This window comes from Delphinapterus leucas, chromosome 18 (genome assembly GCF_059928025.1).
Source record: "Delphinapterus leucas isolate spDelLeu-1000000601 "Yukka" chromosome 18, BTC_Dleu_Yukka2, whole genome shotgun sequence".
Lineage (NCBI taxonomy): Eukaryota > Metazoa > Chordata > Mammalia > Artiodactyla > Monodontidae > Delphinapterus > Delphinapterus leucas.
Genome location: NC_143146.1, coordinates 70,755,048 through 70,778,931, shown reverse-complemented (window position 1 = coordinate 70,778,931; position 23,884 = coordinate 70,755,048). Strand labels below are relative to the sequence as shown.

Below are 23,884 nucleotides of genomic sequence, written 5' to 3'. Positions count from 1 at the left end.
TCCCCTGGTAGCCAGCAGGGGTGGGTGGCTGGACCGGAAGGGCCCTCTGTGATGAGCAGGTTCCCTCTCTCCCCCTTTCCCTAATCTGGCCCTGGAGTGAAGGGGGCATTTTGCACTGGGTATTCTGGGTTCATTGCTAGTTGTAGATCTGCTACTTAACAGTTGTCCTCTTCCTGTGCGTTCATTTAATTCTTATAAAAGAACCTGTGAGATAAGCGCTATTTTTCAGACAAGGATACCGAGACCACGGGGTGTTCAAGACTCTGGTCTCCTATATTGCTCCCCTTCTAATTAATATCCCTTGAATATTTGCTCTCAAAGTCTGCATTCATTTTTCTGGAGCAGTGTCGAGGGAGAAGCCCAGTTTTCAGTTCGCCAGTTAGGAAGGTGCTGGGGTGGAGACCTGAGTTAAGGGACGCTTTAGTCCCAATTCCTTGTCCTGGTGTCTCGGTGCCAGTTGTAGAAAGGCACCCCACAGGTGCCCAGCAGACCTACCCCTCTGTTCAGCTTTGTCTGTACAGGTCCTCTAGTTACAGCGCATTTACATCAAGGGCTCAGTAAATGTCCATCCTTCTACCTGACTCTGAACTTGTGAAACACCCTGCGTGACACGAGCTCATGAGGGAAGGAGGCCTTCCCTGTGAGAGCAGCAAGGGGACGGGCTTCAGGCTTGTCCTCTCCTCCTGCTTCAATCTTTAAGGGCTTCCCATTGCCCTAGACCAACGTTCAGTTCCTTTGTCATGGCCAGGAGAGATGAGTGGGGAAGAAAACTGGGTTCTGCTGCTGTTGCTTAATGAAAACAATTTTAGGAGACATGATTTTCCTTGTTTATGTCTGAATCTGTGCAGCAACAAGCTGTGCTTTAATGAAGTTCTGTCACATTCAAAAAATTTAAATGTCTTTCAATTCATTTCAAAGAATTATTTGTACTGGATAGTAATGGAGTAAATGTTTTCCAAACTTGCGGAATCTATTTTTGTGAAGACTTGTATATGTGGGTTGGATTTTTTTAAGGGAATGATTATTGCATTCCGTGTTTACGAAATGAACGTTGTGTGCCATCACTTCCTATTTTTTTCTCTAATTTCTTAGCATAGGCTAGATCAGCCCAAATTATGCATAGACCAAAATAGCAGCTTGTAATTTATGTCAATCATTTGTTCTTTAGGTTATCTCTAAAAGGCCTCTTATTCTACTGCTTAAAGAAAAACAAACCCCTTTCTCCACAATTGTCTCCATTGATCTCAGCTGCTGTCTTTCGAACTCAATCCAGGCGATGCTTAATTTGACTTGGAACTGTTCTTATTAAGAAACAATATATACTAGTAGGGATATAATATATTTAGTGCTGTTTTGGAATTTGAAAGTCCAGATCAAAAATTGATACAGGAATTTTTCTTACATTAAGCAATTTTCCTTTGTTTCCTCAGGATGCTGGTAAAACATTTCTCCTCTGCCTCACACATTCTGTGCATGAATGTACATGTCACTCTGTGACAATAATTACATGTGTGTAGCCACGTGCAGCCACGTCCTGCGGGGAAAGGGGGCGGATTCTAGTCCTAACCCAATCAACTCACTCAGATGCTTTAAAATCATTAGATAATGGCTCTCCATGTTGGCAAGCATCCAGATAGTTTGCCTCGCTTTGTTTTCACATTTGTTTTTAATACCACACATTTTGGTCTCCAAAAAAATTGTCAAAAATGCTAAGAAAGGGAAAATTGAATATGAATTAGAGCACAAACCGATTGCACTTCTGTTGCACGTTTTTGTCACAGGCAACAGCCAGCACTAGGCACGCATGACAAGTCTGTTCATTCACTGACTCACTCAATGTATGTATTTTGCAGGAGGTCTTACCATGTGCTAAGAGGTGGAGGGGATACACAACAGAGTGACACACAGCTCTTCGGGGGGGACATGGGACAGATGGTTATAATAGGAATCCAGGTAGGATGTGGGTAAATGCCGTGGATTGTAAGATACAATCCATGTGCCCTTTACCACCCTCATCCCACTGCCATTCAGCATCCTGGGACCTGGGTGACCACTTGGCCTCTGCCTTCCTGAAACACTCTTGTTTTCTTAGTTCCTGCTGCACCACCCAGGCTATCCCCAGCCCATTAGGTATCTTGATCACAAATAGGCACCCCTTCCTGTGGGTTGAGTATTGGGTAGATGCAGTCACACACCAGGGTGGACACAGCCCATCACCACCCATTGACAGCTTGGAGAGTGGGGTTTGGACTAGATGTCCACCCTTAATCGCCCCACTCCCACCCCAGGTCAGGCATCCCTTATACAGAACACAACCTGTGGGATGAATCAAATTAATGTGAAAAATCATGGCATTCTTCTCTGGGTTCCTTTTAGGTAGGGCTACAGCCCCCCAGGGGACAATTCCTCCTCCAGACTAAAGCCAGATGGGAAGGCAGTGTGTAGTCCTGGAAAGCCAGGCCTGCAGCACTCCTCTTAGTGATAACAAGGTTTTTAGCACCTCTTCCTGGACTTTCGCTAAAGAGGTTGGTAAGCATGATTCTGGCCTTGCTTGTGGTTAAAGTAAATAAATAAAATTTAGAATAAATGACTCAGGCTCTAAAATTTGCTGGACCTCAGTTTTACCAGCCATGTGACTTTGAACTTTGGTCTTATTTTATGCCTCTTTAAACCTCCATTTTCTCATCTGTAGAATGGGGCTATTAATAGTACTTCATAGGGTTGGGGTAAGAATGGGCACCTTTAAATATGATAAAGTAGGGATTTTCAGGACAATATTACTTTTCAACAAATGTAGATGGTGTCATTAATTGTTATCACTGTCTCAGGTCACTTTCCGACTCCCACCCACCCCTACCTTGATACCATTTCCTGAGGCCTCCCACTTTTTCTGTATTACTGCTACTTTTCTCTCAGCCTCCAACATCTCTGCCTAATTCCTTGCCTAAAGATTCATGTTCTCCTAAGATTCTTAAGGAAGGGTCCCTCTTTTTTACAGATATGAAAGCTGAAATAGTTTTAGTTCATCTTAAATGACAACTGAAGTCTCATAACAAGCCAGGGACGAATTCAGATTTTATTTTGTATTTTAAATACCTCCATCCAGGTGCCCATTCTGACTACATTTTTCATAAGCCTCCCCCACACACCTAGAGAGAGAGGAAACCAAGGGGTAAATATGTCTTATCCCAGCTTGCAGCAGGTGTCATGCTATTTGGTTTGCAGGGCTTTCAGCAAAACAAAAGGCCTTTTCTGTCCTTTTACAATATATGCTCTCTTTAAAGGTACTCGAATGAGAAAAAAAAAAAAGCCTACACTGGACAAGATTTCGGCTTCTAACAGACAGAAACTGGGCTCTTAGTTGCTGATTCACTCTTCACAGGGAAAACTAAATGCCATTAAACACATTCTTTTCTAAATAGCATTTAAAATTTTATGAGAGCGTCCTTTTGAAATAACATATATGAGTGACATTCTCAGCAAATTAATATGTTTATAGTAGGATTGAAAACTTTTAAAAGCCAGTTAAGATCTCTTTTATAAAATGAACAGAGAAAAATCTGTCTGCTTGAGTAACAGTATATAATAGCATGTTTGGTTATTGAGCTGTTTTAAATATCTCCACCTTGCAGTCCCTATAGTTACCATTGGTGTTCAAAGGTGATAGAGCTTAAATGGTACAAAAATGTATTTAACCTAAATTTAAAAGTTCTAGAGTCCCTAAGGGTTCATAATAAATATCAAGATAGCTAACATTTAAGCATTTACTGTATGCAAGACAGTATGCTGAACCCTTTCATTCATAATGTCATTTAACGTTTCCAACAACTCAATGAGGTCAGTACCACTATGGATCCCCATTTTACAGATGAGCAAACTAAGGCTTAACAAGGTTAATAGCTTACCCTAGGTCTCAAAGCTAGGAAATTCTGATGAGTTTTGAGAGGCTTTGTGCTCATTAACTCCAAGGCACCCTGCAGCCTCCCTGTTCATTCATTGCCAACCACAGTGAGGGAGGTGCCAGAAAGGCGGGCGTGGATATTTTGGTTTTCAGATGTAATAGCCATTTTGGTAAATCCTTTGGGTCCTGTTTCACCTGGAATCCATATATTCAAAGTACAGGTGATAGAACTAAATTAGCTCATGAAACAGAAGTCAGTCTCAGGAGGCTTCATGAGGAGAAGGTGCTGTGAGTGGAGTTGGAAATCTTGGTGGTGGAGTGCTTACGTTTTGAATAAGGAGTTTGAAAAGCTTATTGTATAGATAGTGTCTTAGGGCATTCCAGGACAGTCCTAAAAGTTCTCTTTAGTGTTGAATTTTTAAAAATTCTTAGTCTTAGAGAAAGTGTACTCTTTCCCTACTATTTCTCAAATGAACTGTTAGTCTGGAAAGTCCAATTTGTGTGTTGATTTTGAGTGGGGGAGGGGTGCTTACTTTTTTGGTGAAATAATTATTAATATAGTTTATTAACGCCTTTGGAAAATGTTAGTCGTAAGTGTACTGGGGGGGGGGAAGGATTCATGGTTGATGAGATGCTTAGCGAAATCCCACCTACTCAAACGTAGCCTGTCAAGATTAAAGTTCTCTTGTTTAATCGCCTAGTCCAGCTAAATAATAACATGAAACAAAGCTAACAAATCAGGACGCCTGATATCAAGATTTCATGGAGTAAAAAGCCATTGTGCAGCAAGGAATATAACGCTTTGCTTCTTATCTTTTGATAACAAATAAAAATAAGCTTTCCTGGGCTCGGTGGCTCCTAGAAAAGACAGGCTTGAAGATCCATTGTGGAGCCTGGCATTCGGTAAACAAGCCTAAGCAGTTCGTACCGTCCCCTTCGGACGCACACGTTGGGGCGGGGGAGCGGGTGCCCCTCAAAATGACAGCATTTCTGGGAGGGCGCAGCACGAAGTGCAGCTTCCACTGTGCCCGTGAAAGGAGGGGAGGAAAAAGCCCAGGCCGATATCCTGTTATCAAGCTTTCCTGCTGCAGCGGGGCGAACGGAGGGGGCTTTTCAGAAAACGTCGCTGCAAACCAGATCCAGGGGTGCCACTTGGCTTCCTGCGGCGACGCGGTTGTGTGGATTTCGGGGGGCAGACGCCGGGGGAGCCGCAGCGATGCAGCCGCGGGCGGCTCACCGGCGGCCGTGCTGAAGCCGGGAGGTCCCTCCCGCAGCTGAGTCGGGGCTGAGGAGTGGCTCAGGTTGAGCCCCGGGGGGCGGAGGCTGCCCTCCCAGCCCATCCCTCAGCCCTGCGGCGGCCCGGAGGAGCCCTGGGGGCCGGAGCCTGTCTGCGCCGCGTCCGGCAGGCCGGCCGAGAGACCCTCCCTCCCGGGGCAGTTGGGGACTTCCTCGGTCCCGTACCTGCCGGGCCGAACCTGTGGGCGGCAGGCAGCGGGCGTGGCTGGTTATAGCAGCTCAGAAATGAAAGCAGTGGCCGCCGCCGCCTCTCAGGGCTCAGGATCAGCCCCCAGCAAATAAGGAGCCAGTTCTGGACCCGAAGGAGGAGGAGCGGCCGAGCATCTCTCTCTCCGGCGCCTCCGTGTCCTTTAAATGAGGACTTGCTGCCGGCGCCAGAGGTAGATCTGCAGAGACTCCCTCCCGGCTGCTGACCCCGCTTACATCACTAACCTGTGACAAGCGCATCTCCACGCCCGGTACCTGCTCCCCCGGCGGCTCCCGGTTCAGTCCGAGGAGCAGCCTCTTTGTATGCCGCCGACATGGCCAGCCAGCAGGACTCCGGCTTCTTTGAGATCAGTATCAAATATTTACTGAAATCCTGGAGTAATAGTGAGTAATAGAAAATAACCGTTTGTTTGTTTTTGTTTGCTGGGTGTTGCCTAAGGTCCGAGAAATGAAATCTCAACTGGACGCATAGGCTTGTGAGCCGAGGAAGTTTTTTTGTTTTTTTTTTTTTGTTTTTTTTGCTTCCATCTGCTATGAAAATCAAAATGTCAGAGACTGAACTAGCTTTCCTGAAGTGCAAAGGCTGCGGTGGAATTACAGTAGCTTTGGTTTGATTAAATTTTCAAGTGAGATGGCCCTTCAGACCCTGGCCAGCGCAGGATGGGGCATTCCAGGCTGCATCTCCTGCCTTGGTGTTTGTTTAATGTGTTCAGGTTTTATCGAAATATTTTGTGAAGTGTGGTTTAATCAAAGGGGTGTGGCAGGGTTTCAGAGTACTTCATAATTGTTTTATTAGGGTATTGTCTAAAGAAAAAAAAGTACTTAATAGTCCAAAGCCTGACTCATCTTTTTTTTTGACTATAGAGGCATTTGCAGATTTATTTGATCTCTCCCTGTCCATGTGGGTGATGTTCAGAATGCTGTTACAGTATTTGACTTTTTGAAAAATCCTGACGTTTGTTATAGTGCCAATAAGGTGCTTTTCTGAAACATAAACAAGTGAGGTGCTGACCATAAAATCATTTATTAGGATATCAGAATGTTATGGCTTCTGAAGTTCCATTTCTGACCTACTTAAAGGTTTTTGCAGTCAGATATTTCCAAAAGACAACCTCTAAGGCATCATGGATCCGGAATCAAATTAAAATGAGGCCTTCAGGTGATCAGTGATGCCTTGTATTTTCTGAACAGTTTAAAAACAAAGTCTTCTTTATTTCACCAACCAGCCTTTGTACTTGTTTTGGATAAAAGACCGGCTGGTGTTACAGATCCCTAATTGTTTAAAATTTTTAAAAATTTTCCAAGAAAAAAATGTATGTTGTATTCCGTGCATACTAATTAACTTACCTGTGCTCAAAAGAGCTGGAGATTAATTATCTCCTACACAAATGACCTGTGGCCAAGATTGTTCTTAGGTAAACAAAAGCCGGGAGGAGGACCTGTGCCATAATTGCTTTGAGAAAAGAGCCAGAGTACCTTCAGCCTGAAGGTACTCAGGGATATTCATCTCTAAATGATATCCATAGAAACCTTCTTTTCCAGATCATTTTGCACCACTGTATACACTATGGGGCTTGTCTGAAGCTGTTTTTCTACAAGTGGGAAGCCATTTGGGAGTAATACTGTCACCCTAACACAGCATTCCTTTGTTATAGTCATAATTCATTTATCTTGGATTCATTACTTGTGTAATGCTTCACACTCAAAGGGTGAGTTTTCCTTTGTTTATCCTTTGATTAATGAAAAGAATTTGACATACAAGGTTCTTTATGGAACAGTTTTCCAATATCTGGAGAGACTTACTGTTTGACATCAGTGTGTGGTTTTGAATCATTATTTTGAGTACTTTAAGGCCACATTATTTTCTTCCATCAATTTCTGTCATTGCCTCATTAGATAGAAAATTATGTTGTGACAATCCTGAGGCCAATGGGATTTCTTTTAAAATCTTTCTCCCCTTTTGTCTATTTTCAAATTACTCTAGACAAAGTCTATATTCTCTCCACCCTTCCTAAACTCTCCATCCCCCTCCCCGCCCCCCTTCACATCAGGAGATGGTTCAAAATGACTGTTCATTTCTACTTTGAGAGTGTCTGGGACACAATTTTGAATTCTTTCAATTCATTCAGCAAATATTTATTCCACACCTACTACATGCCAGGCTGTGGAGCTACAAAGGTGACTAAGACACAGCGCCTGCCCTCTATCTTAATTTCTTTATCGCAGAAGAGTGAACTTGGTGATTCTCTAACATGCCTGTGGGGGTCAGAATGTTTTTCAGTCCTTTCTTAAAAGAGGAACAGGAAATACACCTTATGCTTAGGCTTCCTTAAGCTTGTTGCAACGCTAGCATAGCTCTCAGTTTTACATATTTTCAGTGGCAAAAAAGAGAAAGGAATTTGTGTGGAAGACAAAGTAAAAAACAGAAGCCTTAGGATGCTCAGCCTACTCAGGGCACCCGGGCTGAGAGGATGCACCGTGGGGTCGGCAGCTCATGGGCCCAGCATCACAAGTTTGAGAGGTGAGGAAGCCCCACTCTGCCACGTACCCGAATGGAGAATCAGGCCTCTAATTATGTAGTGGTGCTTATTGATAAAAGTACAACAATTAAAAAGCAATAAAACAAACTCTATAACCATGGCTGACTGCTTTGCAAGGTGGTAGTAAGAGGAAAGATGATTCTGTGAGTATTTCCAGGTTAAGATTTCCATCTTTTTTTTTTAAATGGCACATTGTAATTATGTATATATTTGTCTCCTCTGAAGAATTAACAAGGCAATTATATCAGTCATTGCCTGGTGAGATATATTAGCTTTTCGCTCACTGTTCTTTTTTTTTTTTTTTTTTTTTTTTGCGGTACGCGGGCCTCTCACTGTTGTGGCCTCTCCCGTTGTGGAGCACAGGCTCCGGACACGCAGGCCCAGCAGCCATGGCTCACGGGCCCAGCCGCTTCGCGGCATGTGGGATCTTCCTGGACCGGGGCACGCACCCGCGTCCCCTGCATCGGCAGGCAGACTCTCAACCACTGTGCCACCAGGGAATCCCTCACTGTTCATTTTGACACTCCCTTCTTCCCTGGCCTGCCCTGTCAAGGCTGCCCTTTCATTTTAATGGAGTTGGAAATTCATATGGTCTTGATGTCTGGAAATAAAATGTCCTTTGTTGACTTCACTGCTTTCCTTATCCGCTTGGACACTTGTCCTGTTGCTTCTTCCCCACTCTTACCCAGGCCTTCCCCAGCTGGTCAGTGATTCTCACAGCTGCACCGTCTTGATGTTCATGGCTGTGGCCACCATGGGCCCTCTTCAGTTTAACCTGGAATGTTGCAGAGGTCTCCTCATGGTTCATCTGACATAGAGCAGCCTGGAGAGGCTTCTGCCAGCTTTTCAAAGACTATCACAGCCTCCTGTGCCCCCGAGTGTCAGGGACCACCATACAGGACCGTCTTTGAATTCCTTGTTGGTATTCTCTCATGTTGTTTATCTTTTCCAGCCATAGTTAATCTGCTCCCCTCTCTGCATTTCACTAACTTGCTCTCCAGTCCATGCCCGTACACATGTCAGCCCCCTAACCTGGCACGCCCTCACCTAGAACACACAAACTGCAGAAACAAACAGGCCTGGTTCAGATCTCTGATTCCTGCATTTGTGAGGCCTTGGAAAATCAATTAACTACCCTCTGCCTCAATTTTCCCATCTGTAAAATGGAGGCAACAATAATGGATACCTCACAGGAGTAAATGAGGCGTTAAGATGTCAAGTACTTAGCACAATATCTGACACATTGTGAATCTCAATAAATTTTAAAATAATATTGATGTATTCCACTGCTTCCCTTTATTCTAAACCCACTTAAAACCAAACTTAGACCATTTTTCACCTTAGCATTGACAGCCTCTCTGGAGTATTCCATGAATAGTCAACATTCACTACAGCTCCTGCTTTGGGCCATTCTTTTTTCTAGATTTACTTTTTATCTTTACCCCTTTTTCCACCTCAGCTTCTAGTGGACGGTGCCTACCTTCCCTAAGTACATACCTTCCAGCAGCGTGGGAGATGGCCTGGGAGTGTTCTCGGTGGCAGAAAGTCACCTTGACCTTTCAGGTTTACTCCAGAAAATGTTTAGAGCAGATAGCTCCAAGCTATTTCACGGGAGAGGAGGGCTTGCTTTGTATTGAGGCACAGAGCTGCTGGGTAGGCTCTCCTGCCGATCTGAAACTTCTAACCGGCATTCCTTGGGTTTTTATCCACCCCATAATAGCCAGTGAACACGGGGCGCAGTGGATGAAGGGGCATTCAGGGTCCATTCAACATCTCCATCTTTCCAGGGTAGGACAGTTTGTATCTTTCCTACAGTGTTGACAAACCTTGCTACCCCATAGAGAGAGATCTTTGAATGCCTGTTAACGCTTCCAGGGAATGAGAATTCCATTGACAAACTGCTCTGGGGAACTGAACAAGCCCCTGGCCTTGTTTTGGAAGGGACTGCTGTACATTATAAAATGACTCATGGTGCTATAGAAAAACTTGCTTTATTGGAAGAATTGGGTGTGGCATTTTTCAGATATGTTGTAGTGAGGTAAATCATGGTGGTAAGGACAGTATTTCTGTCCAACATAGAAATGCTGGTTAGTATATGGTAAGCTCTGGGGACGAAGAGAAACCACGTTCGAGTAAGGATTGAAAACATGCCCGATTCACTGCAGAGCAGTACTCATTGATCCCTATTTATGTCACCAGGATACTGCGAAGATGCTATGAGAAAGCCTTAAGAAAAATCTCAAGATGTTAGTTCAGTTAGTTTTGTAGAGTTGGTTTAAAGAAGTAGAAAACTAAAGGTTAACCAAGTTGCCTTAAGTCCAACAGAGCAGTACGGCTCAAGTGCAAGCACACCCCCCTCGCTCTTCTAACAGTGGGGAGCGCCCAGCACGGTCCCAGGCACTTAGAGGAGAGTTACTCCCGTGTTCCTGTAGCCATGGTCACCTCTGCCAAAGTTGTGAGCAACGGAACCCCAGGTCAATACCCACTCTTTCTAAGTAGAAAAAGTTGATGTATCCTGGGTTTATGATGGAGGAAAATTTGAGGTTTGTATTTGCTTTTGTTTTTTGGGTTTTTTTTTTGGTTTTTGTTTTGGCTTTTTTTTTTTTTTGGTTGAAATACGTGAACAATCCTAGAATCTAGAATAGCAGTAGCTGCCACAGTGCCTGGGGGCCCACCCTGTGTCAGATGTTACGCTTGGTAAATTATATGTAGGGCAAACCGCATCACTGTTTGTCCAAACTGAGACACCTTTAAGAGTGAAAGTTAATAATTATGCTGGGACGCTAGGCATAAACGGGGACTGCCCTGGGCAAAGGAGGCCATATGACCACTCTGTTTATTATCTTTACTCTTTCCAGTAACCCTGCAAGGTTACGTATTATCTACATCTTACAGATGAAAATGAGAAAAATGAAAAAATGAGAGTTGAATAAGTGGTTTGCTCAAAGCCGGGATGGTAGTAAGTGCCATAAACCCCTCCCCCAATGCAGTTGATAATCTCATTTTGAAAAATTACCCATAGAATGAGCAAAGGATCGAGAGCACTTTGGGGAATTTAGTGCTTTGCGGGTACGTACATTCTTATTGGCTGATGACACTCCCAGTTCTTCGCCTCCTCCTTCCCTGTCTACCTCTGAAACTGCCCCCTGCCCCACCATCTCTCTCAAGACGCAGTGCTGGAGAACGCCATCCCCTTAGCACAGACCTGTTTGCAAGACCTAAGTATTAACAGCTCTTCACTCTCATTATTAAATATACGCAGCCAGTTCTGTGCCCTGTGGTCATTTGATTTCACACTCTCTCTCTCACACACACACACACACACACACACACACACAGGATTATAGTAAAAAGGTACATTTCTTCTGGTAGAATATTTTATGTTGATTACCCCCATTTTTAAAAGTACATGTAAATACTTAGTTAAACAGCTCGAATAAATAAGAATATATTCATGGTCTTCTTTTAGAATTGTCCTTTGCTTATCTTGTTGGGGTTTCTCTGCTCTGTTGTGTTCTTTTTGGGAAACAGTAGCAAACCCCTAATTATCTTCAGCAGTGAGGACAGGGAGACTATTTCCAGGGATGATGGAAATCTGTCTATAATTCGGGTATCTCATTTTACCTGATAGCTCTGGTTTCCGCCACCATAAAACCCCCCACGAGACTGGCCACACAAAATGATTCAATTTCAACTTCTTTGCCTACTTTTGCCTGCTGCTCGCAGAAGTTGCCAACAAGAACCAAAATAGTCAGAAAGGCAAACGGCAGTAGGCAAGGAGGAGAAATGACCTGGATATTTTTACAATGTGGGAACAGCCCAGGATATTTGAGAAAGTTGCCGGTATTTAGATGTTTCAACTGATATAACATGCAAATATGCCCTTTATTTAAAAGACATCTGTTTCAAAACAGTTTAATGCCCATGACTCACTAGTTCACTTTTGGGTACAGTTCAAGGAATTGAATAGATTCCATGTGTCCTGATCATCTTATTAGTTACATCTATATTTTTGAGCCCGGTGAGATATTGAGAATGTGCTGGGCTCAGAAGTAAGTTTGGGCTGATGAGAAATGGCATTTTCCTTGTGTTGGAGGTGTTCTATAGATTGACAGCCCTGAATATAAGCCTTTTGTGCAGGTTCTTTGTTAGTACTAAACCTTAAATTTATTTAGTGCCTTGTAGTTTGCTCAGCGCCTTCAGACACCACATTACCTCATTTGATGAATGAGATGCATTGATTCTGAATAAACTAATAGCTTCTTCGTAAATGTTCCTGATTTGGGATGAAGAGGATTAATTCTCCCAAAGCTCAGCTTCTGTGGTATGAGATACCCATACGGCATCACACAGGTATATTTTGTGAGATTTCAGATCAAATGAACAAATAACGATCTTAGTACGTGGTCTTGACCTTTGAATGGGACTTTCTAAGTGCAGTATGCCTTGGCATTTATCACATAAGATATACAGGGGTGAGTCCATCCAAAAAAACATATGTATTAAAAATTGCCGAATTTATTTGTACCCTAGCATTTCTTAGTCCTCTTTTTTAAAACACTTAAACATTTCTACTTTTTCGCAATATGGTGCCTTTGGGGAATCACCCACTGTTTGCAGATGACCCCAGTGCAGAAGGTTTAGCAGGCACCGACTTCCTGGAGAGGGGCATTTATGGATAAGATAGTACACAGCTTTATCTCCTTTTTTTTCTTACTAATCTCTCTCATTTGATAGATCCCATTCATCATATTCATTTCAGTGTTGTTCCATTGTAGAGCTGTTGGCTATATGAATAAAAGAATGCTCTTTCTTTGAGTTGAAATGTATCTCCCAGTTTTGGAGGAGCAGTGGGAATAGCCTTTTCCATTAGAACATCTTTGCTTACTTTTCAATGCTGCCTTATACTCAAAAACTTACTACCTTACCATCAGCTTTTCTTGGCTATTCCTCATAATGTCTTGCTGCTTGACAGTGTCAAAGACGCAAGGCAAACGCTATGCATTACTTCTTTCTTGAGCACCTTCTGTGTCCTAGACACTCTGCTTTGAGAGCTTCATAGCTGAATCAGACCTGGATCCCACCTTCTTCCTTCCTTATTAGAGTCAGAATTCAGGACTATTAGTGCAGAAGCTCCCAGGACTAGGAGAGGATCCAGTGATATTTCAGAGACACTGTGTGCCCTGGAGAATTTTATTTGGGAGGATGTGTTTGATAGATTCTGTTGACTTTAACAGTCTGGATTTGTACTTGCACTGCATCAGAGAACTATTGGAAGCCTGGTGTTTGCAGGCAGAGTCCTGTGAGGACATTTTCCAGTATTCCTCCTAGCAGGATGGCTGAAGGAGAAAAGGAAATGTAAATTATTTACTCAGGAACACTTGACCAGATGTTAGTATTTGGGAGAGCAAGGGTTTCAGATAGGCATTCTTTACCTAAGAAAAATGTGAAGAAGAGTTATGATGTTTATCAGAATTTTGGTGTGGGACTCGTTTAAAGCCATTATACTTCATTTGGAGTGGGCCTCTCACTCTTCGGCATATTTGGGGGATTAGAGAGAAGGAATGTGTATGTATGTGTATATGTGAATTATATATTCTGTACGTTGTTTAATGATCATATATCTCACCTATGTTCTTACAAACACTTCTTTTTACAGAACATACAAGCACAAGCATTTAAATGTTAGTCATCCAAAACTCCAGATGCTAAGTAGTGAAAGTTTATATTCTGCCAGCATATCAGGCTCTGTAATGAGTCTGATTTTGGTTTAATTCCTTTCTACTGTTTAGTCATTTGATGAGCTGCAGATGGAAATTTAAGCCAAAGCCATAATATTCCAGCCAGTACTTTTTATGCTACTGTAAGGACTTGTTGTCATGTCAATTTAAGGCAGTTGAAATCTTTTCCAAGAAGACATTCAGATCTACATTAAGGGCTTTTATCAACTCTAATTTGATATACAACTCTAACTGCCTCTGCTGTTCTCAATCAATTGCAAAGTGCAAAGTAGTTTAGCAGTGGAAGACAGCTTTGAAATTTCTAGTATTTCTCGGCTAATGCCACAAGCATAACATTATGGAAATATACAATTAAATCTCCATTAAATTTTTTTGTCCTCAGCTTAAGAAACACTAGGCTGGCTTCTTTGAGTCTGGATTTAAACAGGTAAATATATATTTTGGCAGCCATGAAAAGGAGAGGGTATTAGATTAACTAGGGCAATACTTTAGTAAAATTCCATTTGAATGTTATATTTATGTGAGAACGATTCAGCAAATCAGTAAAATGATTTATTATGTAACCGTCAAATCAATAAAATGTTCAATTGTGCAAATACAAGATTAGGTTTCCCTTCCCTGTTTTTCTGTTAATTTTCTGTGTGTGATCTTGATCGTCTCCTTCCCTTACTTCCTTGTGTGAAAGGAGCAAAGCTGACACTGTCTCTAGCTATTTTGTATGAAGGGTTTTGAATGCCTCCACTGAAAAAAGAGGTTTATGTAAACGTCGTAATAATTGTCGGTTATTCCTCCTGCCCCATTAAAGCCAGACCAAAGGAGGGTGAGCTGTACATTCTTGGACTTGACTGATAAGTAGAGATCAGTCTCTGACTTTCTAAGCTTGGTCAGTTTCTTGGACTAGCTCGCTCTTCAGTATTCCGAATAAGAAAAAGTTGTCAGCCTGTCGGGTTCTTTCTATTGTTATTTTTACAGCAAAGTGACTGTGTGTCTAACTCAGTGAATTTGAACAGGGTTGTCTCCAATCTGAAGTGTGGCATTCTTGATCCAGAGATGGGCATTTCTTTCTGCACCGTAAGATATGGTGTTTATGGAGACTGCTGGCATTCTGGAGGTTTTATAACATAGGATCGTATAGCCAGAGGATACGCTCCTAGGTTTTGGTAGATATCGTGTTTCAGTTAAGCTATGTTGAAATAAAGTAGTTCGTAAGGATGCAAGATGCTATTAAAAAATTTGTCTGAGGGCTTCCCTGGTGGCGCAGTGGTTGAGAGTCCACCTGCCGATGCAGGGGACACGGGTTCGTGTCCCTGTCCGGGAAGATCCCACATGCCACGGAGCGGCTGGGCCCGTGAGCCATAGCCGCTGAGCCTGCGCGTCTGGAGCCTGTGCTCTGCAACGGGAGAGGCCACAACAGTGAGAGGCCCGCGTACCGCAAAAAAAAAAAAAAAAAATCTGTCTGAAACATCGTTTGGTTTATCATACTGTTCACCTTTACTTAATGCCTGCAGCTAGGTATAAAGCTCTGTGAGAGCTGTAAAGAATTGTAAAACTAGAAAAGTTGCTCTAGATAAGCATACTGCTTATGACTTTAGCAAATTATAAGCAGTTAGTTTAAAGTTTGCAGGTTGGAGCACCAATGAGAAGATAAATTGCAGATTTTCTTAGAAAAAACCCCTGCTTTTCAACTTTTAGTTTTTGAAAACCACATTTTTAACAAATCTCCACTAAAAATGAGGCCCTGCAGTTGAATGACAACATGGACTTAGCCTTAGTATCACTTGTACTATTTCAGCGCCCCAGAATTAATCTTTTACTTCTCCTTTTTTTTAAATTGAAGTATAGTTGATGTACAATATTATATGTTGCAGGTGTATAATATAGCGATTCACAGTTTTTAAAGACTATACTCCATTTGTAGTTCTTGTAAAGAGTTGGCTATATTCTCTGGGTTATATAATATATCCTTGTAGCTTTTTTTATGCATAATAGTTTGTACCTCTTCATCCCCTACCTCTATATTGATCTTCTGTTTTTCTAATGAGAATCATAGCTTCCTTGGGGAGTTTATAGAGAAGCCCACCCCCTGTTGGGCCACACTGGGTGTTTGGTCTCCCTTCCCTCATGATTTGATAGTGGCCCTGAGGCCTGTCCTCATCTTTTCTTCTAAGACAACCTGTGCTCTTTCTGTTTTACTTGACTGAATACAATTGCAAGCAAATAGGAAAATGAGACATTTTAGTCTTCTCATTTTGCATTCCATTTACTAAACAAACCCCCAGTCCTTATTCATTATGGGAAAGTTAATCCTAGTTTATGCCAACTGAGGTATCAGTTTTGAAGGTGTTTTAAAATGTGGCCCATTTTCAACTGAGAAAAACTATTTTTTTAGCTAACAATTTAAATGCTTGAACTTTAAGAAAGGTCACAATTATGAATGAGAATGAAGATTCTATCACAGTTTAAATATCCAAAAATCTGTTTTACCTTAGCTTCTTTTCTCTCTTGTTAACTGTTCTATTTGCCATTTCAGTGATTAGTACCATTTTCTTAGGGGGGCAAAGAAGTTGAAATTCAAATTATTATCATTGTAATTAGTCAACCGCTTTACTTATTTAAGAAAAAAGGAAAAAAATATATATATAAATTGGAAACTACTGAGTAGGATTCTGAAGATCAGTGACTTTCATTTCTAAATCCTAAATCCTTGTCACAACTCAAAATACAGTAACATACCTGGCATAATGGTATGGTTAATACATAGAACTAACTTTGCCATCTAGTAATTTGAAATGTGTCATTTTAGGATGCTTTCGCTATACGTAATAGATAACTTCATAATGGCTGAAAGAATAAAGACTTAATTAGCTTGCCTAACCACAGCCTGGATGGAGCTGGGAGGTTCTGAATGGCTTTAGAAGCTGGAGGACCCAGACCATTCAATCTTTAGACTTGTCATGCATGATTACAAAATGGCCACCTTAGTTCCAAATATCTTTGCTTCACTTAAGAGGAAGGAATGAGGCCCAGTTTAGGTCTGTCTTCTGGCAGGAAGGAGAAGATTTTGCTGAAAACCCCAGCAAACTTCCTCTTGCATTCCTCTGACTGGAATCGGGTCACATGCCAATTACTGGCAAAGTTGAATGGAATTACCATGTTGGCTTCGACAAATCGTTATGCGTACCCTGCCCTGGGGTGGGTCCACCTTCTGTTAGACAAGACTTCTACCTGCTACCTGAACAGAATACTCTTTTACCAAGAGAAAAGGGTAGCAACCAATAACAACCCCCATAAAATATAAACTGTACAATGCTAGATGACTGTTAATCACCACCTGTTGTTATATAACATCGCATTAAATGCAATAATAGTAGCTGGTATTTATAAGCCCTCGTGACGTATCAGTGCTGATTTAAATGCTTTACCTGCATCATTTCCTCGAATCTTCACCATGACCCAACTTGGCGTATACCATTTGTAAGTGACAGAGCCGGGAATCAAACCTAGACTCTAGGATAAACACTAAATTATGCTACCTCTCATCATTATTTGTAATATAAAGATACTGATTAGCAGTAGGTGAAATTGATGAACCTCAGGTAGGAGCAGAAGTATATTGACATGTAATTCCTAACAAGTTACCTCAGTGGTGTTTGTCAAGAAGCAGTGGCAAAGAGTTCGAGAGCACTCAAAATAAAAATCCTCTCTTTGCCTCCAGTTTCAGAAAGAGGAGAATTTTCTGACATTTTCTTTCTTATGCCCATTCAATAAGAACTTGAGTCTGCTTTTTTTTTTTTTAAAGCAAATTGTAAGGAAGAATATTACTAGATCAGAAACTTGAGCCCTTGAAGATTGTACCCAGTTCTCAGCTGAAAGAGAAAAAAACAAAGGAATGTAATAGGTTTATTAAAATCTGTTGTTAGATTAAAATGAACAAATGCAGTATTAATTTGAGGGCCATCCGACAGTAGTAGATGAAATACCCTTAATCTTGTCATTGCCCGAGAATGACAAAATGTTTTCCTCTTTTCAGATATTTCCACTTAGGTAGAAATGTCAGTATTTTCCAATGAGGTTTAGATTTCAATCTCATTGTTCAGATTCAGCTACTAATTTGAAAGGGCCTCAGCCTGACTCACTTTACCTATCCACGGCCCCCATAAGCTAATCTTGCAATGGTCCAATAAGAAGAACTGGCTGTGTTTCAGCCAGTGTGCTAAGCACTATCTCATTTAAACTGAAATCAAATCCTACTGAGGCAAATCTCATCTCATAAAAGAAGAAACCTAAAGCAAATAACTAAATAAATAATACACACATAGAGACTTGCCCAAGGGAAGTGTGTGAATAAGTACTGGCACCTGGATTCGATTTGCTTCTGGCTCTGGAGCCTCTATTCCTGTTGGCAGCCCAGCAGGAGTCATGCCCAGCCCCCTTCTCCTGTGATGATTTCCCACCAGAATGTTTGAAAGAGGCAGGTCCTCGCTTGTTCAGCCCTCAGTGCAAGCTTGCAACTGTGATTCAGTTGCTGGGGGAACTTCTGGAATGCATGTTTCTTCCTGAAAACAGGAAAAATACATTCTTTGACACTCTGATTGACCTGTTGCATCCAGCCTTTGAACACAATCTGTGTAGACAGCAGAAAAAACCCCCAACAAAACCCTACTAAAGTCTAATACCCAGAGATGACTTCAAGCTGGACATGGATCAAGCTCCTGCTCTTAAAGAGAGGATTGTCTAGTGAAGGAGACCTACGTAAATCAATAATTCCAATCAAATATGACCAGGAACCAACCCCATGAAAGATGAAATGCATCTCTGAGTAAGAGAGACTATAGTTTTGTTTTTTTTGTTTTTTTGCGGTACGCGGGCCTCTCACTGTTGTGACCTCTCCCGCTGCGGAGCACAGGCTCCGGACGCACAGGCTCAGCGGCCATGGCTCACGGGCCCAGCCACTCCGCGGCATGTGGGATCTTCCCGGACCGGGGCACGAACCTGTGTCCCCTGCATCAGCAGTTGGACTCTCAACCACTGCGCCACCAGGGAAGCCCCTTAGTGACTGTAGTTTGTACGTAAACACCGCTCACTGACCCCGAAGGCCGGCTTGTCTCTGTTACTTCCCTGCTTTGCTGATGCTCATCTCCAAAGCTGGATCTTTTCTCAGCAGCCCGGTGAAGCTATGACTTCATTTCTCTCCTTCAGGTCCCTCATTGTGCTCCTTTTCCTCATCACAGATGCTGCAGTTTCTCTCTTGGTCAGGCCCAGGCAAGAAACTGAGTCCTTTTCAACCCTTCTTTGTCGTTCGTTCAAAACATGGCTGAAACTTCTTGTGCTTCCCTTTCCGCATCTGGATCTCTGTCACCATCGCCTCTGCCACAGCCTTGTTCCAGGTCTTCATCACCTCCCATCTGGAGCATCAAAACTCTTCCTCTCCAGACGTTCTGCTGCCACCACCTGGCCGCCTTTCCAGGACGCTCTGGTCGTTGCCACATCTTGAGTGATGATCTTCACCTTTGTTCTTTTAACTGTGTGCTGGCACTGAGGGTAAGGTTTCCACAGGCAGGGTTGGCGCGATGTCTATGGTAGCAGGCACCCCGAATAACTAAAGGGTCATTATGAGCTCAAAGTCGTCATCTGAATTCATTGTCTTGACCATGTATATCCAAAGCGTTTGTTTTGGTAGGTTTAAGAGTTCTGTAGAATGCAGAAATGGACTCCATCTCTGACCCACGCTCTGTAATCACAGTCATGGCCCAGGGGTGGGATGGAGGGTTATTGTAATGCTGGGACTGCACTTTAAGGTAAAAGGAGTAACGCAGACTACCCTGCATTTTCATGCTGCTGAGATCTGAAGAGTCTGGATTTGACGGGCATGATGCAGAAATTAAGGAAAAGCTGGCCTAAAGTTAAGTAAAAGACCACGATCTAAGTGCAATTATCTGCTAATAAAATAAATGAACTCAGGCGGAGGATCTAACTCCTCACGGAGTGTCCACACTCCAATGATGGAAGGCCCACTCAACAACCCTCAAGTGTCCCTTATACATGGAATAACAGTCATCAAACTGGCCCGATGAGCTCATGAAATATCATATTGTTCTGCCAGATAAGGCCCTTGTTTTAGGGATGGACTCAGAGACTGTCACTTCTTGGGCCAGGAGAATGAAAGTACTCTTCAGGCTCTGGGAAAAAGATAAAGAGAAGTTGTGGATACTGTTCCTAGGCCATCCGTCCCATCTCAGTCTGTCTGATTGGACTGTGTGTTATATTGAAAGATGTCTACTCGGCTGATTTATTCAGCAGCGTTTCCATGAAGTTTCTGCTATAGACCCACACAGTGGAGAGGAGGTTAGAACGTTCTTTCTGGACAGGGTTCAACTAACGGCAAAGAACAACCCAGGCTTGATGGTGCTGGGCTGGCAAAGTCATGTGTGCTCAGAGCTTGAGTCCAAGCCTCCATCTCCTTCCTTGTTAAGTGGAAAGTAAGCCACATCCAGAAGAGCCAGCCAGGAGTGTCATCCCGTTTTATTTGCTTGTATTTTTTTCTTGCTGAAAACAGAAGTGAATCACACTCTTCACGGAGCCCTGCAGCTGAAGGAAATGATGCAATGCTGGTCACGTGGCACAAAGGAAAAAGGCCCGTTATGCAAACCTAGTTCTTCATTGTGTTCTGGTGTGAGGAGAGGTTCAATCCCCATGCAGGGAAGCAACATAGAACTGGGATTCTTAAACGTGGATCCTTTTTCTACACGGAGGAACCATGTTTTACTTCATTTTTGTCTCTTTTTTATTCTTCTGCCTTTTCCCATTGGATTCATTAATTTTGATTGTAATACAAAGTATGGAAACAATTGATTTAAGCTTGTTCGATTTACTTTTTCTGTATGATTTAGGATAGTTATGAACATGGGCTTTGCCTTAGCCCCTAACTTGCTATGTAACCTTGAGCTTAAGGTGCTTCAACTCTGATTCTGTAGAAAGGTTTTAATATACATCATATATATCTTCATAAATAAAAGGTATACCTGTATATTTAATATGCCTACCATAAAGCCTTACTAATTAAATGAGTTAATGTTTATGAAATGTTCAGTATACAGCCTCACTATTGTAATTGCTTGATAAATGGTAGCCATTATTATTACGAATTTATCTAATGAATGCTTGTCTAAATTCCTCTTGGAGTTAATGGCTTTATCATGCTTGCTCATTGCCAAGACAATAGGACAGGGGCCAAAGAGTCCTGGAGTCTCTTTGTGACATCTTCTTGGCTTGGATATCTGGTCTTTACCACTCCCTATAGCAGACATTTTGGTAAAGAAGTATGTTTCTGGAACTTCAGAAAATAAACCATCTGAAGAGGTCCAAGTTGAAATACCTCCCTTTCAAATTCAGCGTTGTGTGGAGTGACTGCTAATACAGCAAGGTATTAGTATGTGCTACAGTTGCAGCCTTTCCTGTAAGTGTCACATGAATTAAAGAATAAGCACGTGTTTTTTGGACCTGAGCCAAAGTCCTCTCCCAAGTGTGAGTTCAGTTGTCACCTTCAGGGTGAAGTCTTCTTTGATTGCCCCACTTCCCCTGCCCTTTCTACACACCCCCATTGTAGCAATGGCCACATTGTTGTGTAAGCGTGCTTTGTGGTCTAGGTCCCTCCTGGGATAAGAATCCTCTGTCTGTTCGTCATTATATTCCCCGGACCTTTCGGGGCACACTGGCTCTTGTTAATAAAGTGTCAAATGTTGACAGAGTGAATAAAATTACCTGAATGGGTGTGGGAGGCTTATGGCCAAACTTAACTAAGCATTTATCCCATCTTGGATCAGCCCCCAGCAAGCAGTAACAATGTTTTTGTATTCGGAGGTTCTTTCTTTCACTCCAAGCGGTAACTCATCATCCACTCTCAGCTATAAAGTCTCTTTCCTTCTGTGATCCTCACCTGTTTTCTTGGAGTGGATTTAACCTGTGTTCACAGAATTCAGGGCCGATGTGTCCATGAAACTCACAGTGAAGTGACAGTGAAATAATTGTGTAGTAATCAGCCAACTTCAGGGAATATTTCTGTGGTAGGGTTTTTTGTTTTTGTTTTCAATCAGTGAACACTGTCAAAGATTACTCTTCATAGAAAAGTATTAACTTATTCCTACATTCGTCGAATTTAACTTTACTTTGAAACCTTCCAGCCACTTTTGCCAAATTGGAAGGAAACCATTCTCAGTGAGATTACTGAGCTAATTTAATTCTTTACTGATCAGGGTCTTTTTCCATGAGAGGGATGCCACTGTTTCACATTTGGAGAAATTGATTGCCTTAGTAGAAAAAAGTTCTGAACCCAAAGATTTCATCATGATGATTATGGTGGATGTACTTGGAGCATCACCCCAATTGGTCATGCCTGAATGGGCTTCAGGAAGTGCCTGCAAGTGAATCAACAGTCTTCCCCTTCTCTTCTTATAAATTATTAGATGCCTACTTGAGTAGGGCACCGGGCTGGATAGAGCACACTCGGCAGGCCTACCTCCAGCCTTCTATGGGCTTTACAGTCAGAGACAGCTGGCTTTGATGAAAGGAGAGATATAAGGAAGTCACAGAGAACAAAAATGCTGATTAGATAAATGTTCTATCTGTGCCAGGCCTTTTGCTTGGACTCAGGGATACTGACATAAATAATCATTCAGAGGATAAAGTGATTCATCTTTTTATGTGGAAGAAGGCAGAGCCTTCTAAGAGGCTGTGACATTTGAACTTGAAGAATGCCACAGAAAAGAAGGGAGAGGGCAGAGGGAAGATCACGATCAGATGCTGGGAGGTATGAAATTCATGGGTTCAGGGAGCGACAGCTGGATCACAGGGTCCCAGAAGGAGAGTGATAGACGGTAGCCATAGACAAATGGGGTCAGGTCATAAGTAGCGTTCATGAGCTGCTGAAGGGTCTGGGCTTTATCCTGAAAGCATTGGGCGAGCCCCACAGCTTTTTTTTTTTTTTTTTTTGTGGTACGCAGGCCTGTCACTGTTGTGGCCTCTCCCGTTGCGGAGCACAGGCTCCGGACGCGCAGGCTCAGCGGCCATGGCTCATGGGCCCAGCCACTCCGTGGCATGTGGGATCTTCCCAGACCGGGGCACAAACCCGTGTCCCCTGCATCGGCAGGAGGACTCTCAACCACTGCGCCACCAGGGAAGCCCCCAAACAGAACACTTCTTAAGAAACAAGGTTCAGGATGACCTCTCTTAGCTGCTTTTTGTTGCATCCATAGCCATCCATGGTTTGGTCCTGCTTGGACAGACAGGACCTGCTCTCACTTTTCTTTCTACCTTCTAGGGAGGGCAGTGTGCTTTCCAGGCCCATGTGTACTTCTATAAATTGCTCTAGGAGAAAATTTCTCCTAGTCTTAGGCAACTTGATGATGACATATTTTTCTGTGTTTTTGTGCTAGTTCAAACTCTGTCCCATTAGGCTAGTTGAATCAGATTCTCCCAATGCCTCCTCCCTGCCCTTACATGAGGAAACTTCTGGAAGTTGTATTAACTTTTGTGGTCTGCCAGGCATGGCAGTAACTACTTCAGAATGCCGCAGAGTGCTCTGTAACAATAAGTCATGGCAGGTGGTTCGTCATCACATAAGAAAGTAAGGCAGACATGCACCTAATTTGTCATAAAACCATACTGTAAACCTTACGCCTATACTGTCTTGTGCGCTCAATTCTCTGAATTATAACTTAAAGTTATAATTATGTATCCACCACATACAGTATTCAGGAAGACACATCAGCATGTGAACAAGCTCTTAAAAAGCTCCTTAATAATGAGGATTGTTTAAGTAGATAAACCTGTAGCGGTAAAGCTGGGACAGAAATAATATCGATACTTTATTTTATTTATTTATTTTTAAAATTTATTTTTTATTTATTTTATTTTTGGCTGCGTTGGGTCTCCGCTGCCGTGCGCGGGTCCCCTCCAGCTGGAGCGAGCGGGGGCTACCACTCACTGCGGTGCACGGGCCTCTCATTGTGGTGGCCTCTCGTTGCAGAGCACGGGCTCCAGGTGCATGGGCCTCAGCAGTTGTGGCGCACGGGCCCAGCCGCTCCGTGGCATGCGGGACCCTCCTGGACCGGGGCTCGAACCCGTGTCCCCTGCATTGGCAGGCGGACTCCCAACCACTACACCACCACGGAAGCCCAATATCGATACTTTAAACGGAGACG

General features: G+C 42.8%; 1 protein-coding gene across 9 annotated transcripts in view; it reads left to right on the top strand.

Annotated features, from left to right (window-relative positions):
• Positions 1 to 23,884, top strand: part of FRY (FRY microtubule binding protein) — a 426,510-nt gene that overhangs the window by 168,792 nt on the left and 233,834 nt on the right. For 2 of the 9 annotated variants that reach the window (XM_089899274.1, XM_089899273.1), the window contains exon 1: positions 1,863 to 5,788. The exons of 6 other annotated variants lie outside the window; for them this stretch is intronic. In XM_089899274.1, the coding sequence (XP_089755400.1) occupies positions 5,719 to 5,788 (70 nt within the window). In that variant the 5' untranslated portion in view covers positions 1,863 to 5,718. Of the gene's footprint in view, positions 1 to 1,862; positions 5,789 to 23,884 lie in introns of those variants that run through there. One more of the 9 variants, XM_022574611.3, reaches the window with a different exon arrangement.